Here is a 20325-nt window from a genome sequence, read left to right on the forward strand (position 1 = left end):
CCTGCGCCCCACCCGCGGCGCCCCCTCCGGCCCCGCCGCCGATGGTCTCGCCCGCTGGGAGCGCAGCCCACGTGGGCGGTGTCGCGGGCCCGGCGCCGCGAATCGCTGGCGCGCTGCACGGCGGCGCAGTGTGACCTGGCGTGGTTTGCGGCGCCGCTGCGAGGCGAGAGCGCGCGGCCGCGGCCCAGCGGGGTTGGCCGCCAGCCTGCCTGCACCCGACAGCGACCGTAGGCCCCGCCGGTTGGTGACGCGGAGAGGGGTTCGGGCTCGCCGGTGCGTCCCTGAACCTTGGGGCCCACGCCGGAGGGTTGTTTGCCAGCGTTTGGCTGGGGCGGGGAGGGTGCACCGGCTTCCTGCGGAAGTTCTGTTAGGGACAACGGAACTCGGGGTTATACCGTCTTGGTTAAACGGCCTCGGAGGGCTGCTGCGCTGCCGAGAGGCCCTTTATTACGAAGTGCGCCTTTCATCTCCGAAGCTCGGGATTAGTTAGAGGTTGAGATCTTGAACCTAGAGAACCCTGTTTCCGCTTTTTTTCCCCGTTTCTAACAAAACTACACGGTACAGCCGAGAACTGGAATACCCTACGATGAACTTGAGAGATTTTAAGGTTTTGGTTTTTTTTTTCCCCCTCTGTCGTCTTAGTGTACGCACCACTAGGCGTTATACACGAGTACAAATCTTTACTCCTTTCTAAGAGTGTTGTGTGTTCCTGCTCTTGTCTCCCACTCAACAAACTGGAACCCTCTGAGGCTGGGACGGTGGGGGGGGGGTCCAAGGGGGGTCAAAGCTCTGGTTCTCTTCCGCATAAACAGTCAATCAAAGTTCAGGTAGCTTAGACAGGAAGCAGTTATGTGAGGGAAGTGTACTGGCAAGTGAAAGTGGGGGCTTAAAATTAATCTTTAGCATTCAGATCTTTGAATGCAAATGGGATTGAACGTGAGTCTACTAGATGTGGGGAGGGTTTGGCATTTGGTTTTGGACAGACTCCAGAATGAAATTGAAATTCTGGGAATTGGTTTGAAGGTACGATAAATCGTTTTATTGTACTGTCTGCCATTATAAAAAAAGTAGTTTGGAGCAGAGAGTGTAGCCCAGGTTAGACTCTAGCTGTGAGTTTTCTCCAGCACAGCACACATAAAAGCGTTATTTGGAGAATAGTGTTTGAGTCTCCATCATCATGGGCTAGAATGGCATGTCCACTCTTGACATTGTCATCTACAGAGTTCACATCAAGAACCTGGCTGTCAAAAAAAAAAAAAAAAAAAAAAAGAAAAAGAAAGAAAAAAGAACCTGGCTGTCAGGTTACAACCTCCGTGAGGAGAAATGTCTTACAAAAGCTTATGATTTTTGTGTTGAGGCACATTGTTCATAGCTGTGGATTGGACCTGCCTGCCTATGAGCTTAACTAGACATTTGTCTAGGTGCCAAAACTTAATTCCCATTTTGATGTAACTACTTTGGAGACCAGAGGAAGTTTGAAGGGAAATTTGACAGGGTTGGAAGCTCCTTTCCAACTAAAATTTAGCAAAAATTACCTATTCCACAAAGTTATTGCAAACATGTCCTTCCTTAGATCTCATCAGAAGGAAAAAGGTTAGCTTTTATGTAACTCTTAGCAAGTATCCCTGAACTACAAAGCTCCAAGGGATTAGACCCTCAAGTATTTGTTCCTATTCAGGATATAATACAAACTGAATTCCACTGTGTAAGGGAAACAAAGCAAAACGGCAATAATTAACTGACTGTTACATTTTTTGGTGTGTCTAGTTGATAAATACTCATGGCTAACATTTATTGAGCATTTTCCATTTATTTCTTTGAGTCTGTCACACTTCACTAGCCTTGAACTTTGAGCTATCCTTGAACTTTGAGCAATCCTGCCTTAGGCTACTGAGTACTGGGATTATTTATGCATGACCTCACCACTCCATTCTGTTTTATATGCATTATTTTAATTAATATTTAAGTATTTTGGTCACTTCATTTTTTTTAAATGAAATAATTACTTTTTTTTAATTTTTCAATTACACTTTATTCATTCTGCATCCCCCCATAAGCCCCTCCCTCCTCCCCTCCCACTCCCACCCTCCCTCCTCCCTCTGCTTGCATGCCACTCCCCAAGTCCACTAATAGGGGAGGTTCTCCTCTCCTTTCTGATCTTAGTCTGTCAGTTCACATCAAAAGTGGCTGCATTGTCCTCTACTATGGCCTGGTAAGGCTGCTCCCGGTCACTTCATTTTTAATGTTTTGATTTTGGAGTTGGTTTGTTGCTTGTTTGTGTGTGTGTGTGTATAACATTGTTCCTGCTTGCCGCTTGCCTTGAATTTTCAATGCTGCATCTGTGTCCCAAGAATAGAATTATAGGATGCATTCACTACCCTTCCCTTATTTTGACCCTTTCTGTTTGAAAGCTGTTCTTCTTCTTACTATTTTTGCAGCAGGATTTTACCAGGTTTTGTTCAAGTGTCTTTTGAAGAAATGGGTCTCAGACTCAGACAACAGTTTCACTGTTCTATTTAGCAATATTATGACTCACTTAAGAAGGTGGGGTTTTTTTGTTGTTGTTGTTTACTTTGTGACTAATTTATACTCGTTAAATGCATTTTAATAACAGTGTTATAATGATATGCAGTGTATTTCCTAAATAGACTTCAAACCAAGTTGCAAGAACATTTCATTGATTTACTGTTACAGTTTCTTTTATAAAAGCAGATTAACAGTTGATTTGGTTATGTTGTAATTTGAGCATTTACAAACATTTTTGTTTTAAAGTGATTCTTTGTTTTGTTTTTAAATTGTAAGGCATATCTTTATTATTCCAGTTCAGAAGTTCCTATTTTGGGTGATAGCTGAGACAAACTTCACTTGTGACTTTTTGTATATAAGAAACATTAGACTACCCCAGACATGTCTGTTTAAATCCTTTATTTTAAGAAGTAACTTACTATCTTTTGTTTTTGTTTTTTTTTTCTGTTTGAATATTGTTTTAAACATTTGAGTAATCTTTCTTTTTTTAATGGTTGTATTTCCTTTATAGACTAAGAAAAAAAAAATGGCCCTGTTAGCTCAACAGATACCCAGATGGTTCAACTCAATTATACTGAGTAGCTTCATTAAAGCCACACAAATCACTGCACACTCTGCGAGACCAGGAAAAATATTGTCAGGTGGCTTCTCAACTCAGGCTCTCTTGTCCCCTGATACTTGCTTTCTCCAGTGGGGAATTAAGATTTGCAGGACTTCCTCCTCATGGAATAGTTTCCAGTCTGCCAACTCGCATGGGCAAGAGAGTTCTGGCCAAAGCATTATGTGTTCTTCAGTGAGTAAACAGCCAGATGGAAGACCCAGTCTTGAATCAGAGCTGCCTCTTGAAGGTAATTCTGGACATTGAGAAAAGTTCCCTTTTCATGGGTAGTTTTGATCACTGCTATGTATTAAGACAAGCCATTATAAAAAAAGTAGTTTGGAGCAGACAAGCCATTATAAAAGTCCTGTTTTATGCCAGGCAAGAAAAGAAACAATATTTTGTTTATTTAGTTCTATTAAACTCTTATTTTAATAAGTTCCTAGGTTAATTTGTGTCAGATTATTTTATAACTAAGTGTGTAAAATGTTTTACACACCTTGTAAATATTTTACCGCTTTGGAAAAGGGTCGTTTTGGCATTAATTAGAATTATTTCGCATTATTAGAATTTAATTGTTATATTTCTCTTTGGGATATACAGGATTGACATATATTTAATTGTGTAATAAATTTTAAATGGGAACAGTTATGTTACACCTTAGATTTCCCTTGAATTGGTTTATAGTCAACCCTTCTCTTTCCATGCCTCTTGGGTGGAATACATTGTTATCCCACAAGTAGAATAATAACTCCTTTAGTAGCCAGTGAGGCTAAAAAGGGGAAGCGGGGAGGAGAATTTGGCAATGAATGAGAAATGAGAAAAGATAATTACTAGAGTAAAACAATAAAAGTGATCTTTTATAGCCTGGGTTCCTAAATGTTACAATTTCAAATGACTTCCATACCAAATTGGATTAAAATAACAGCAGAGAATTTTGTATCATAGCACATTGGCAAAAAGGCTTGCAAGTTAGTAAGAACATAGAAATTCTTTTGAGAGTAATCTGAGGAGGACAGCATTGGATCAAAATGGATAAATTCGCTGGAGAGATGGCTCAGGAATTAAGAGCACTGCCTGCTCTTCCAGAGGACCTGGATTCAATTCCCAGCGCCCACATGGAAGTTTACAACTGTCTTTAACTCCAGTTCCAGGGCATCCAACACTCTCACACAGACACATGCAGGCAAAACACCAATGCAAATAAAAATAAATTATTTAAAAAATGAATAAATTCAGGATAATGTTAGAGTGTGAATTTAGGGTATGTAAAAGTAATACTTTTGGTCAAGTTCACAAACTGCAATAAACCCTGTCTCTCAAGATGTGGTTGGAGAATCTTTAACGTTCTTACCTGTTGATGAAAAGTGAAGAGAAAGAGTTTTGTACCTTACCCAGACAAGGTGACTCATACCTGTAATCCCAGCATTTAAGAGGCTGAGGCAGAGGATTGCCTAGGTTGTGTTCACTGTCTCAAAAGTGGATTGAATCTCTTGAACCTTACCCAGAAGCTTCTCACCTTGGAGGAAGAGTAGTTGGTCTCTCTGGGTACTCTTAGATCTTAGGATATTTTGGGCCTTGTGGTATGGGGGTCACCACTATTAGGGCATGTTGTCTTCACACCTGCTATAATCATCCTATCTCAGAGTGCTCAGTAGAATGCTGGGTTTACAGGTGTTGACTATTGCTCTAGGCTTAGACTTTGTAAGCATGTTCTTCCGAAATAATCTCAACACTGAAAGACACAACATAGGGAAGATGGAATATTTATGGAAATAGATTCTGGGTTGTTTTCTTTTTAAAACTGTATGTTGCCAATTGTTGTAGACTATTAATATTTACTATTGATTTATCTTTTAGTTAAGCGGTGGTTATTCTTAAACCAGCTGTATACTCAAATCACCACACAGAGACTGGGATTTATTTAATTAACCTAAAGCACAATGCTGGGCAATGATTATTCCATCCTAACCTCCAAGCCTGCATAGTTTCCTCCCATTCAGATTTCCCACATTATACTTGCCTTTAGTCATATCTTAGGTCTGGTTCACCTCTCCACTTGGTTCCAAGACCTCTTCTGCTCTTCCTCTGCTTCTCCCTTCCCTTTGGCCCAGGATGTTCCACCCTATTCTCTCCATTGCTCAGCATTGGGTGGTTGTTTAATTGACAAGTACAGAGAACAAATGGTGGCATATTTATACAAACTTGAGACAGGTGATGTTTAGAATAAGCATCCAGTGCAATGTCTGATTGAAACCAGATAGTGAGGTAGAGAAATCAGCATTTGAGTGAACAAGGGTACATTGTATACATTCCACAAGAATATTATACCAACTAGTGTATTTTGTTTTTAATTATGCATACGCATATGGGTGTGTGCATGTGAGTGTTGGTGCCATTGGAGCCTACAAGATGGTATCGGAGGCCCTGAAATTAGAGTTAGAGAGTTGTGAACTCTCTGATATAGGTGCTGGGATTCAATCCATAGGAGCAGTATTTGACCACTGAGCCATTTATTTATGTAGTACTTTTATATAAAAACAATTTTCCACATATACATTACAGTGCTGACTTGCTTCTCTTTTTCTTCATGATCTGCTGCAAAGGGCTGGACGACTTACCTTCATTGTCTCCATTACAGCCAGTTTCAGAGGAGGAGGCTATTCAGATTGAGGCACACCCTCTGTTGCCCCTATCCTCCTTCACCCTTAGAGACTACGTGGATCATTCTGAGACTTTGCAGAAGCTTGTGCAGCTTGGTAAGTTTCTAGCCTACCTGTTAGCCCTATTACATGATGTGTTAGTCTGTTGACTCATGGTGCACTGCTTTCTGTTTGCCAGAACCCTGACCTTCCTCCTAGAGCACACTATCCTTATCTGGATTGTCCTCTCAGCCTATACTATAACTTTCTTAATATGCTCACTAGTAGGATATCCTTGAATCTAGGTAATTAAAGGCAGCCAAAGCCTTAATTGTACATTTTCATTTGGTTCTGTCTGTAATCTAGCACCTTGAAGATTGAACCTTCTGTCTTCCTTGAATCTAGTCCTTCTGACGTGGCCTGTGTGGCCTTTATGCTACACTGGCAGAAGCTGCATAGAAGCCAGCTGGCATAGGACTACCCTCCTGGGATTTAGAACAAGGAGAGAAAGCAGGAAAACAAACAAAAGAGGACCATGACTTTATTATTCAAAAACAGTGGAAAGCCATTTACAGTAACTTTTTTTAATTTAAGTTTGTTTATTTTACATCCCATGGGTGCGTCCTCCCTTCTCTCCTCCCAGTACCCTCTCTCCTTCCTTCCCTTCTCCCTTTCCCCCCAGAAACAGGAGTCCTCCTCCCCCCATATCAACACTTCCTAGCACATCAAGTCATATCAGGACTGAGAATATCCTCATCCACTGAGGCCAGGCAAGGCAGCACTGCCAGGGAGGTACTAATCCAAAAGTAGGCAATAGAGTCCATGTTAGAAACAGCCCCCCTCACCCCACTCCAGGGAACCCACATGAAATCCAGGCTGCACTGTGGCCACATATACACACATATATAGGTCCAGACCATGCATGGGGAGTGAAATTCTGGTACCCTCCCTTGGCCCTCCTTATTACTTACCTTCTTTGAGTCTGTAGATTGTATTGTGGTTATCCTGTACTATATGTCTAATATCTGCTTATAAGTGAGTACATACCATGTGTGTCTTTCTGGGTCTGGGTTACCTCACTTAGAATGATCTTCTCTAGTTCCATCTATTTGCCTGCAAATTTCATGATTTCCTTATTTTTAATAGCTGAGGTAGTATTCCCTTGTGTAAATGTACCATGATTTCTGTATCCATTCTTCATCTGTATTCATTCATTCAAGGACGTGTAGGTTGTTTCCATTTGAAGGATGTCTAGGTTGTTTCCAGTTTCTGGCTATTACAAACAAAGCCGCTATGAGCATAGTTGAACAAATGTCCTTGCTGTATCGTAGAGCCTCTTTTAGGTATATTCCCAGGAGTGGTAAAGCTGGGTCTTGAGGTAGAACTATTCCCAATTTTCTGAGAAAGCCCAGATTGATTCCCACAGAGGTTGTACAAGTTTGCACTCCCACCAGCAGTGGAAGAGTGTTCCCCTTTCTCCACATCCTCAGCATGTATTGTCTCTTCAGTTTTTGATCTTAGCCATTCTGACTGGTGTAAGATAGAATCTTAGAGTTGTTTTGATTTGCATTTCTCTAATGACTAAGGACAAGTACTTATCATCCATTAGAGATTCCTCTTGTGAATTCTCGGTTTAGCTCTGAACCCCTGCGCAGACCTCTCCACTGTTGCTGGAGGGCTATGGCAGACCAGTAGATGGGGGAGGGGGGTTCTTACCTACTGCTCACTGATCCCTGCTGGTCTCTGGGTCCACAGATCAAGGTGGGTCTCGGAAAATGACACAGGCCCAGGAACTGGGGAAGTAGAGGACAGAAGGCCCTCTACAGTTACTTCTACGACATGCTGTTGAAGTTATCAATTCATACAAAAGAAATGGCTAGAATATGTCCCAAAGCTCTGAGTATACTGTAAGGTAATTATAGGTCAAGACCATGTTGACCCTTCATCACCCTGAGTACCTGCTTTAGGCTGGGGAAGCTGTTCTGAAAGGGAAAATAACTTGCTCTTCTTCTTGCAGCAAATAACAGATGTTATCTTTCATCCCTGAACTTAGTACAGAACATGTTTTAAGCTGTGTACATTCTGAGGTTCAGTAGATGTTTTAGGTATATCTACACTGTTTAATGATTAAACAAAGCTAATTAACATATCACTACATATATTTTTTGTGGATATTTAAAACATATTCTTAGTACCTCTTAGATTTACAAACTCACTAAGCATGGAAACTTTGTACACTTCTACCAACATCTCCCCATTGTTACCTCACCTACTTTAACCACTGTTTGCTTTTCTTGCTTCTGTGAGCTTGATTTATTCAGCTTCTAATGAGTCATGCCTTTGTATGCAAGTGCTACAAGTCCTGTTGAAAATGGCAGTACTTTTTTCTCTGCTTCTCCTGACTGGTATCCCATTGTTTATATGTGCAGCACTTTCCTTTAACCATTTATTAACTGTGGATGCTTAGGTTAATGAAAGGCCCTTTATTTGTATATCTTATTGGACTTCTCATTTTTACCTCCATTTTCATCTTCCAGTTATTCTTAGATAGGTATTTGTAGCCCTGACTAGCCTAGAGCCCACTGTGTATAATTGGCTGGCCTTCATCTTACAAATATTTGCCTACCTCTGGCTCCACATGCAAGGGATTACATACCTAGCTTCACATGAAGTTTCTTGAGAACATAGGTCATTTCTTACACTTTTTGGTAACATCTGGCTAACTAGGTCAAAAACAGGAGTGAAATATTACCATATACTATCATTAATGCAGGCATAAGAACAGGCAGAGTGGCACTCAGATGATAGGGCAAGAGCACATTTCAGAAGGTGCTTAAACTTGAAGTAAGTTCTCCAACTGTTGGCCAACTAGAGGAGTAAAGTAGGCAAGGAGGGAGGCTGACAAGATGAGCAGGAAAGCAGGGAGAACAAAAAGGCTTTGGGGACTTCAAAGATTTTAAGTAGTTAACCAGTGTGGTCAATTTGCATTTTAGAAAGAACACTAACACTACAGAGATTTTTCAGGGCCAATATGGCTGAAAAATAAGTTACCAAGTTAGGGACTGAAGAAATAGCTCAGTAGGTATAGTGCTTGTCTTACAAACCTAAGGACCCGAGTTTGATCCCCAGAAGACACATTAAAAAAAAAAAAGGCCTGGGGTAGTGGTGGTGTGCAGTTGTAATCCCAGAACTGGGTAGTGGAGAGATGAAGCTGTGGCCAATCAGCTTAGCCTACCTGCAGGTCCAGGCCAAGGAAAGAAACTGGCTTAAAACAAAACAAAAGCAACCAGCCAAATGAAAAACAAATTTAAGTTATAAAAGAATGATATATAAATAGTTGATAGATATTCAGCTACTCCAAGAGGTACCCTTGCTTCCAAGTATAACTGCTATTACCAGTTTGTTGAGTAGCTTTCCAGACCTTTCTCTTACAAAGCGAGTGGAAAGCTAGCCATGGACTTTTTAAATTTTCTGTTATTTATATCTACTTATGTTCTTTATTTTCTATGATAGAAACGAACACATATTTAGATTATTAACCAACTCTAGAAATAAGGCACAAAAACATTTTAGTGTAATTGATCTCGTTGTACTTTAATGAATAGTATTCTTTTCCTTATTGAATTAAAATGCCCTCACTAGTATGTGATAAATTGTTTTAGTTCATTCTGGGTCAGTTTCTGACCTCTATTTGATGTGGGAATGTGGTTTCTGTAGGTGTGCACATACTCGTAATACCAATAATTTTATAGATTTTGAATTATATTTGCTTCTAAAATTGGTGAGTGAATATGATTTTTTATTATAAATACAATTATGGAAAATGTTATTTCATTGCTATTATAAGTAAAGGTACCTCTAGAAGGAGGGTTTTTGTTTTGTGGTATTGAGAATTGAACTTGTGGTTTTATGTATGCTAAGCAAACTGTACCATTGAGCTACCTCTCTATCCTTTTTTTAATTTATTTATTTGTATTTTAAAATAATCTCTTCAAGTTTCACTATTGACCATAAACTCACCATGAATCCAGACATGCCTCAAACTTACGATCTTCCTGACTCATCCTATCAAGCAGCTGTCAGTGTTGATTTAGTAACTTTGTCTTTGGGGGAAAGTTTAAACACAAATGTTTTTGTCTTCCTCTCTACATTGACCTTTAATATTAAATACTATTACTGATTTTAATTTATTTCTGCAACCACTTTTATTTAAAAATACTTTTAAGTTTCCATTTGTCTATGTCATTTCTCCTTTGACTACATTATTCATCAGTAATTTTTTCTTTATGAAATTAATGGCTGAATAGGAAATATCTTCACACCAATTTTTTTCATTTGTTATAGGAGTAGATTTGTCTAAGATAGAAAAACATCCAGATGTAGCTAACCTCCTTCTAAGGCTGGATTTTGAAAAAGATATTAAGCAAATACTCCTATTTATTAAAGATGTGGGTTTAGAAGATAACCAACTGGGACCATTTCTGACAAAAAATTATGCTATTTTCTCTGAAGACCTTGAAAATCTTAAGACCAGGTAAAATTTGAAATGATTCCTACATAACTTCAGAAGTAACTTATAAAAGAATTACTTACATACGTGTAAGAACCTTTCTAGACTGCTATTCAAGGATCTACTGAGTGAATAGAAATGGTACCTTTACTTAAGGACTACTGATCTAAATAGAGTATTCAAAATAGTTGTTTTGTCAGCCATCAATTGTTATTTTCACTTTACTGTTAAGTTAGTATTGAAATATTTCACTTTAGAAACTAAATTTTTCTCTAATGTTCTTATTAACAAATAATGTAATTATCTAAGAGTATACTTACAAGTCATTCAAATTGTGAAAACGGGTCATTACTATTTTATTTTTTCTTTTTCCTGTTTAGAGACAGGGTCTCACTACAGCATCCTGACTGGCCTTGAATTCATAACCCTCTGGCTTTGGCCTTCTAAGGGCTAGAATTATAAGTATATGCCACCATGCCCAGCATTTCTAATTTTTGATGGCAGACATTTAACATTCTTTCAACAAATTGTTTAAAAATAAAAACATGCTTTCCCATAAACTGAAATTTCTTTTTTAATAGTCTAAAGAAGAAAACAGGTAGCCTTTTAATTAGAGTTGACTACAGACTGTGATCTGGCTATCCCAACAATGGCTGTCTCGTGACCAAAAGGGCAAAATGCTCTAGTTGTTTGGTCCATGAAAATGGAAGCCTCACCAGACCCAACGTGCTGCTGGAGTCCTAGAGAATTCCTGGACATTGATAGTCTTCATTATATGCTGGAATCCCAAAGAAGATGGTAGTTATACCATGGAAAGGATGACAAAGCAATAGGCTAAATGAGCTGCTTGTCATCTAGAGTAAGGGCAACAGGCAAAAAACAACAGCTTCCTTTTTCCAGGTCTTTTTAGGTGTGCTACTACTAGAAGGTGTGGCCCAGATTGAAGTGGGTCTCCCCCTCCCCCCAAATAACTCCTTTACAGGTACACCTACTAAATTGGATTTAGTTGATTCCAGTGCAGTCAGGTTGATAACCAAGATTAGACATCACACCCTTTCTTTAAATAGAACATTTATAAACATCTTTGCATTTTAGTCAGCAAACAGTTAAAAATATGTGAAGACATTTACTGTAAGATGATGGTGATGTGGTAAACATTAGGAGTACCTGCTCTTAAATTAATACTGACTTCATCACTTGTCTCCCCTGGGTTGGTGTCTATTCTCAGACACACGGAATGGAAGCACTACTGTGTTTGGCTCATTACCCAGATCACAACTGTCGCCCATAACTTTTGGCATCCACCTCCAGAAGTCCTCTCAGTTCTACCTTGACTATCTCTCACATCAGTTGGACATTTTTCTCAGTCTCCACCTGGGATACATTGCCTTTTTTCTGTCAGTCGCAATACTAGTCTCCTCTTGTTTTCCTAGTCATAATCCCTCCAGACCAGTGGTTCTTAACCTTCCTATGCTACGACCCATTAATATAGTTCCTTGTGTTGCGGTGACCCCCAACCATTAAACAATTTCATTGCTACTTCATAAATAATTTTGCTACTGTGACAAATCACAATATAAATATATAATATACAGGATATCTGATATGCGACCCCTTTGAAAGGGCCATATGGCTCTCCTGCAAAGGTATCACACCCACAGGTTGAAAACCACTGCTCTAGACTGTTTTCTATACTGGCATTGAGCTGCCCTACATTTCAAAGGGCTTAACAGGTCCTTGAGCTAATAATAGATTAATGCCATTTCTGTGAAGTAAGAGAAAAATAATGTGCATGTCTTGCATTGAACATCTTACATAGTTAAGGCACTGGACCAAGATCAGACTTAAAAGACTGATGCTCTCTTCTCATGGGACTCAGTACAGACTCTTACAAACTATCATGGCATAGGGAAAGAGTGATTGTAAAAACATTATACCCAGCATCCTGTCTTCAGATATACATTCCTTCACCATTGAAAAGCCACTGTGCCTCATTGTTCCCAATGTATTCCAGGAAAGCATGAATGCCAGGCAGTGGAAATCCCTTGAGAGGTTTTGCCATAATTACGTGAGGCAAAGAAAGCTTAAGTAACTTACCCGAGATTACACCCACGGTGTAGTATAAATGGCAAAGCTAGAATTCCAGCAGAGTTGGCCAAGCTCCAGAGTCCTGACTACTTATCGTACATAGCATCTCCTTACACTTAATTCTGTAAAATAAACTTGAGTGTTAAGGAAGCAAAGTTTCTTGCTCAAGCTGTCACATGCTCTTAACAGCTAGAGAAATGTTTGAGTCTTGTAGATATATCTGTATAGACTCAAAAGGATATAGTAAAGAGCATTTCTACTGAATAGGGAAAGACAAACTTGGATTTTGGCTTCATTAGAGAGACCCAGTCTTTTTTTCTACAGTATCTATAATAGCACCAATTGTATGTACTTATTGTCAATGAAAATAATTTAGTGTGTAAAATTTTGAGTCCTTTTGTATAATTTCCAAATGAATAAACTGCATACAGACATGGCTGTGCATGATTGTAATCCTAGCCCTTCGAAATTAAGCTCAGAGAATGAGAAGGCCCAGGACACCCTAGGCTAGGTAGTAAGGCCCTGTCTCAAAATTAAAAATTCTGGCTGACAATAGATGGCTCATTAGATAAAGTGCTTGTCAGCTAAGTGTGAGGACTAGAGTATGGATCTCCAGAACCCATATAAAAGCCAGGTGCCATGGCACGTTATCTGTAATCTGCGAAGGCTTTTGCTGATATGAGAGGCAGAGATTAAAATCTCATGGAGCCCAGACCATAGCTAACCTGGCTTTACCAGGATGTGAACAGTGAGAGACCCTGTCACAAAACAACGTGGAAGGCTAGAACTGAACTGTGATATTGTCATCTGACTTATACATGTGCAAAAGATATTTCCAGGCGTATAGTAGAATTGTTTTCTGATTTAAAGTATATAAAAACTGGTAAAAATTTGTTAGGTGCTTCTCCTGCAAAAGTGGGCTATTAACAGTATTTTTGTTAATCTTATGGGGGAGTTTTAGGATCCTTTTTTTAAAATGCTACTTTAGCACTGAGTAGACTCAGAAGTGTGCGTGTGTGTGTGTGTGTGTGTGTGTGTGTGTATTTTTATATATGTATGTAAAAATAATTATGAAGAGACAGGGTGGGACACATGGGAGTGGGGGTGAAAATTATGTAAATTCAGAACTCCTATGTGTACCTAACCCTCAAACATTTTTTTAGATGTTACTTCAGAAAGTAGCATTATATCAATAAAAAATTGTATGTATATATATTTTGCTTTATTTCTCCAGAAATGTTTATCATGTATATATGTGTTTTTCATTATTTCTCCAGAGTAGCTTATCTACAGTCAAAAAATTTCAGTAAGACAGATATTGCACAGATGGTCAAAAATGCACCATTTCTTTTGAGCTTCTCTGTGGAAAGACTAGATAACAGACTGGGATTTTTTCAGAAAGAACTTGAACTGAGTGTGAAGAAGGTAAAAGCGGGGGCTAAGGAAATGCATTACTTCTTTTGATAACCTTTAAATGTCATGTTTCTAAGTACCTGACCTGTATAGATCCTATAAATGCATGATACTTTGTGTACAAAAATGAATTAGCCTGGGGAGGCTCTATCACTATAATAGTACACCATCAACTGATTACTTAAATTTTGTCCATGTTGGATTTTTCATCAAACAATGTTAAGTTGATAGATATTTCTAGGCTTCCTGTCATTTATTTCATTGGGCCATATTTTAAATTTTACCTTAGCATTCCTTGTAATGCCTTAGTTTTTCAAACTAGTTGAAATGTACATGTATAGTGATGATAATTATTATGTTTTACCTGTAGACTAGAGATCTGGTTATTCGTCTTCCAAGGCTATTAACGGGAAGCCTGGAGCCTGTGAAAGAAAATTTAAAGGTAATATGTCTTCAAGCTATGAGAAGCAAATTATTTTATGTGCTGTCTTGTTTGTTTGATCTTTAAGAATAAATACTGCAAAAAAAAAGATATTTATCAGAAGTTATTTTTAAATGTCAGAAATGCTAGTTTATTTCAGCCAATGTTTTTGCATGCTCTACCCAGTCTACTTAAATCAATGACCTGCAGACATCAGGACCTAGGATCCTGAAGCAGTGGGGTATGAGTGGGACCTGGAAACTGCTTTTTTGTTACCTGTGTGTTTGATAGGCACTGTCTGTGCTTCCTGCCCTGTGTTCCCATTCTGTGAAAACATTTTTGACTATCATGAGATTATGTTTTGGGAATGTTGTAGGCTGACTCAAAAAAGCTTCCGGGAAGAGGGTAGCATCCAGAACATTGTTCTGTTTGTCACCTGTGGAACTTGTCAACTTTCACTCCTATCACCAGAAATGCCACCAGCACTTTACTGTCTTTCTTTTTAGGAGTATGATACCAATAGCAGCTCATTGGTTTGCACAGCTACAGTAGGAGTGGAAATTGTTAGGTAAAGCCTGTTCTCTGGGGTGCTGAAGTGTTTGATGTTCAGTCATTCAAGTGTTAATTAACCTTCCACCTAAGCACTGTCCTGAGAAGAGAGCCCCTGTTCTCCTGGCACTTAGAATCTAATGGGGTATAGTTAAAAAGGCTATATGATGAGATAAATGGCTGAGGAGCGGAGCAGGGGGGAGCATCAGACCATGTGAAAGCTCATGGAGAGAACCTGTGTTATTTGGATGTTTTGCTTCATTTCTATCCAGAATTTGGGCCATAAGTTTTCCATTAGAAGTATTTGACTACTCTTGGGAGCATAAGCTCAAAGAGTACCTTGAAAATCATTTTAAATTTTCCTTAAGTTACCATATAAAGTTGTGGTTTCCTGTATATGTGTTATTTTGTTCTTATGCACTCCCCTCTACTGCCCTTCCTACTTCCTTACACTCCTCCTGCTGGTCTTCTTCTTCCTCCAAGTAGGTCCCCTTCTGCCTGCATGTCAACTTAAATTCCATTGCTCTCTTTTTTCCCCTCCCTTCCCTTTTAAGATACCTTCCACTCCATCACAGTTCCCGTTCTACTTTCATGACCTATATGCATACACATCCACATTGATACAAACAAATTTATATCTAAATTTATATCTGTAGTCTGTATATGAGAGCAATCATGTGGTATTTGACTTTGTTAGTGTGGCTTAACATAGTGATCTCCAGTACCACTCATTTTTCCTTTAATGTCATTTTTCTTCACAGATGAAATTAATTCTGTTGTATATATGTACCACATTTTCTTTACCAATTGTATCTGTTCATAGACATCTAGACAGAGTTATTACTTTTAGCAAGGTGATTACTGCAGCAATTAAAATGGATTTTCGGGCCAGGCATGGTGGTGCAGCCTTTAATCCCAGCACTCAGGAGGCAGAGGCAGGCGGATCTCTGTGAGTTCAAGGCCAGCCCAATCTACCGAGTCCAGGACAGCCAAAGTTACAGAGAGAAACCCTGTCTCAAGCCCTCCCCAAAATGGATTTACAGGTATCTGAAATATGTTCATTTAATTGTGTATACTCCCATGAGAAGTACAGTAGGTACTCTGGTGGGTTTGATTTAGCTTGTTTTCAAGTGGCTGCCCTTACTCAGCTATGCAGTCAATAAGCTAGACAGGTTTTCTTACCCTCCAAAGACTCCCCAGCTGATAATGCCTTTGTTGACTATTTTCCAGCTGGGCCTGTATCCCATTACACTGGAACTGTGGGAAGTAGCCACAGTATTGAGATCTGGTCAGGCTGTGGATCTGTCTTCCCCCATTTAAGATACCCCTTAAATGTCAGGTAGCTGGAGAGATGCAGCAGGAGATTGTCAGGCACACCACTGGAGCTTCAGTTTTCAGGCTTTACATCAGTGAATAGGAGATGGCCAACTTGCTGCTGGCAACCAAGGGCAGGGTTACTTTTCCTTATGCATTTCACCATGTAGGCCTCCTGTCACCTCTACTTTTCAACGTCTGCCTCCCTCTTACCCTGAGGTTATTGCAGATTGGATTCAAGCTCACTGTCTCATGGTTATTTGCCAAATTCAAGCATCCACTGTAGCTCAGTTTCAAACAATATATTATCTCTCAAGTTGGTACAGAGTCTCTGCATACCAAAGTACAGGTGGACAAAGTGAGATTCCTGAACTAGCACTGGCCCAGGAATCATTGTCTCACCAAAACCAGCAGTGGGTTTTGAAGGCTGTAGGCAAGTCTTGAGGATAGGAGTCTGCCTGTCATAATGGTTGTTATTAACTGAAGGTCATCTTCTCAGTCTGTTTGCAGTGAAGTCTGTTTTTTCTTACTCTGACTTTTCTCCATAAAGTCACATGGGGCTTCTAGTCCAGCATCTTGTCTGGACATCCAGCACTGATTGGCCTGTGCCAGTCCATGAAGACTTCCTTTCTCCATATGTTATTCCATCTCATGGCCCCTAAGTTCCTTTCTCCATATGTTATTCCATCTCTAGGCCTCTTAAGTTTTAGAAGAATCAGTTTGTCCTCCAGCATAATACCAGAAGCCCATTTCTACTCATGACACTCATGAAATTTACTTTCTTGTAGGTTTATCGACTTGAACTTGGTTTTAAACATAATGAAATTCAACACATGGTCACCAGAATCCCAAAGATTCTAACTGCAAACAAAAGGAAACTTACGGAGACTTTTGATTATGTACACAACGTGATGAATATTCCCCACCATATCATTGTCAAGTTCCCACAGGTACATCTCCCAATGCTCTCAGACTGCTTCCCTTGCCCTGTACTCAGGCTGCCATGTATTTGTAGGAAGTTCACAGCTGCAGGGATCCTGAGTGGAATCAGTGATTTGTCTCTGCCCTGTAGCTTTTATCTACTCTCATCTTTACCTGTTGGAATCAGGAGAAAATTCAATTCTCTTGGGCTTTTCTCCATTCAATTTGAAAATACTATTTCCTTTGTTCATGGTATAGAGTTATGAAATGATACATGATGTTAGCACAACTCTCAAACTAGATTGCATTTAGTCCACTTCCTTCACATAGAGTGATGTTTATTTGCCCATCATACGCTGAGTGGCCCTTAATATAGGATGCTGCTGCCACATTACAATAAAGTATAGGAAGCCTAGAATTGTATGACTTTAGCTTATGGAATAATTGTAAGTAATCATCAGTGAAAGCAGTTGATTGTTGTCTCCTAGGTCATTAGATAATTGAGAGTAGGTTATTTGAGAATCTAACCTTGTTTTACCCAGTGAGGTCCAGTGTTCATTATAAAAATGGACATTCTGCCCTGGGCTCAAACGTGCATATGAGCACTAAGATTATAGAACTCTATTGTATGTGGATTGTAATCTAGGGTGGGAGACGGAGGTTTAATGTAGCCTTCATAGCCAGGCACAGTGGTGCACGCCTATAATCCCAGCATTCAGAGAGGCCTGGTCTACAAAAGAGAGTATAGGACAGCCAAGGCCACACAGAGAAACCCTGTCTCAAAAAAACAAAAGCCTACAAAAATAAGCTTACATGGTAGTAGAATCTTCACCAGAGTGCTCATGGGGCAATTAATTCAGTATAGAGCAGAGAGAAAAATCATAGAAATAACAGCTATTGAGGGCTTAACTGCTTTGCATGTATGGACTTAGTGTAGTTATTCTTGCAACAACTATTCTTATTTGACAAAAAAAAAAAAAAAAAAAAAATCATAGGGATAAACTGAGATTCCTGTCTAGCAATGGCCCAGGAATGATTGTCTCACCAAAACCAGCAGTGGGTTTTGAAGAGCGTATAGGCTGCAGGCAAGTCTTGAAGATAGGAGTCTGCCTGTCTTGATGGTTGTTTATAACTGAAGGTCTCAGTCGCTTTGTACTCAAGTCTGTTTTTTCTTATTCTGACTCTTCTCCTCCATGAGATCACATGGTGCTAATTCTAGTCCAGCATCTTGTCTGGACGTCCAGCATTGATTGGCCTGTGCCAGTCCATGAAGACCTCCTTTCTCCATATGTTAGTCCATCTCTTGACCCCCTTCCCCCCATGGGCCTCATGGCAATAAATGGAGAGACACAAGGGTTTTGACCAATGTCACACCAAGTTAGCAGTACACCTTTGGTCACTGTTCTCAAAGAAAGTTAGTTTTCAACAGTTTGTTTGTTTCTTTGTTGGGTTTTGTGTGTGTGTGTGTGTGTGTGTGTGTGTGTGTGTGTGTGTGTGTCTTTCCATGTGCACAGTGAGCCCTTTGTATCCACTTGGACACTGGCAAAGAGGCATAGAAGTATTTACCCTATGGAGTGCCCCACAGTGTCTGAAATACAGTCAAGAGAAGTGCTTGAGGCCACCTGGTCAGGAGCCTCAAGTCCCCATGCTGCAGGCTGTCACTCCTATGTGGGCCCCCCTCTTCTTGTCCTCCCTTCACCTTGGCAACAGTAGGCTCTACGCACTTAGCCACTCATGATTCCTTTGTCAAATGGCTTTGATCTCCTAAGTCCTTGGGGATTTTAACATGAAAAGACATGCTTTTCTTATTCACGTCCCCCTCCCCTATCAGCCTCATTTTATTTTGAGTTTCATTGGGTAACAAATTTTAAAAATCAAAACAGAGAAACTTCAACATTTCACAGATGGTGAAATCCTTTTTGCTGACACATCTTGGTCTCTAATTTTGGTTCTCAAACTTCGTAGATAATCTAGAATCTAAAAAGCTTGTTAAATTTATGGATCACATCCTCAAGTTTCAGATTTTTTTTGTTTATTTTTTTGTTTTTTAAGTCATAATTTACCTTCTTCATTTTTCTTAAAGATAGCCTCTTGCCCTATAGCCCAGGATTTCTGCCCAATAGCTCAGATTGGCTTTGGAATTCACTATGTGGCCCAGGCTGGCTATAAACTTAATACTACTGCTTCATTTTAACAAGTTCTGTGATTGTAGGTAGACACCACTCTGCCCAATTCATTATTTATTTATTTATTTATTTATTTTTGTGCATTGGTGTTCTGACTGTGTATGTTTGTATGAGGATGTTGGATATCCTGGAATAGGAGTTACAGAAAGTTGTGAGCTGCAATGTGGGTGCTGAGAATTGAACCTGGGTCCTCTGAAAAAGCAGCCCATGCTCATAACTGTGGAGCCATCTCTCCAGCTCCTCTCCCCTCCGCCCCCCCCCCCCCCCCCCCCAGTTCTTACTAATAGCATGTATGAGTGTCCTGGGAATCAAACTCAGAACTTCTCATATTGTAGACATCTTACAACTGAGCTGTACCCTCAGCCTGTTTTATACTGTAACTTTCAACAGAAACTACAGAACTTAAGTCCTGTAACATTAATCATATTTCAATGTCACTAACTTTTTTAACTTATTAAAATAGTTAACCAAGTAAATTTGTTAGTATTTCAGTGTTTTATTGTAAGTTTCTCTTTTTTTTTTCCAGGTATTTAATACAAGGGTATTTAAAATTAAAGAAAGACACTTATTTCTTGCCTACTTGGGAAAAGCACAATATGATCCAGCAAAACCTAATTATGTCTCTTTGGGCAAGTTTGTATCAATTCCTGATGAAGTATTCTGTGAAGAGATAGCCAAAGCTTCAGTAAACGATTTTGAGAAATTCTTAAAAACTCTTTAGTTTTTGATGAATGTTTAAATATATTCTTGTAAAGTAAATACATACATGAATAAATAATATATTTTTAAAAATAAATGCCTCAGGTTTCAATATTAAAAACATTTTTCTCCTAATTACCATTTTTCACTAATTATTTTGTTTGGTTGGCTTATTGGGTTATTTTAATAGAAGAATTACACCACTTTCCCCCTTTCTTTGCCTCCCTTGAGACCCTTCCAGGTACCCCTTCTCCCACCCCATTCATACCCTGCTTCAAGCTGATAGCCTGCTTTTATTACCACTACAGTAGTTAAGTGTGTATATACATGTATAAATGTGCATGCACGAGTATATAAATGCAGCCTTCTGAGTCTTTTTGTTGTGTATGTGTATTTGGTTTCAGGGCTCTCCATTCTGCCTTGGCCTGTTGTCTTAGTCACTTTTCTGTTGCTGTTAA

The 20325-nt window shown here is 39.4% G+C and overlaps 1 protein-coding gene across 7 annotated transcripts; it reads left to right on the forward strand.

The window, feature by feature from the left end:
* The first annotated feature begins 90 nt into the window (after positions 1 to 90).
* Mterf3 (mitochondrial transcription termination factor 3) lies at positions 91 to 20002 on the forward strand. 7 transcript variants are annotated; one of them, XM_060393089.1, is made up of 8 exons: positions 91 to 227; positions 3038 to 3374; positions 5731 to 5883; positions 10111 to 10300; positions 13642 to 13789; positions 14148 to 14219; positions 16850 to 17011; positions 19695 to 20002. In XM_060393089.1, the coding sequence occupies exons 2-8, from the start codon at positions 3053 to 3055 to the stop codon at positions 19887 to 19889; spliced, it is 1242 nt and encodes a 413-aa protein (XP_060249072.1). In that variant the 5' UTR covers positions 91 to 227; positions 3038 to 3052; the 3' UTR covers positions 19890 to 20002. The 7 variants fall into 7 exon arrangements, with proteins under 7 accessions (XP_060249072.1, XP_060249065.1, XP_060249077.1 ...); XM_060393082.1 differs by having other exon boundaries at positions 105 to 273; XM_060393094.1 differs by having other exon boundaries at positions 109 to 240.
* Positions 20003 to 20325: the final 323 nt, after the last annotated feature.

The sequence above is a fragment of the Meriones unguiculatus genome, chromosome 1 (genome assembly GCF_030254825.1).
Source record: "Meriones unguiculatus strain TT.TT164.6M chromosome 1, Bangor_MerUng_6.1, whole genome shotgun sequence".
Classification (NCBI taxonomy): domain Eukaryota; kingdom Metazoa; phylum Chordata; class Mammalia; order Rodentia; family Muridae; genus Meriones; species Meriones unguiculatus.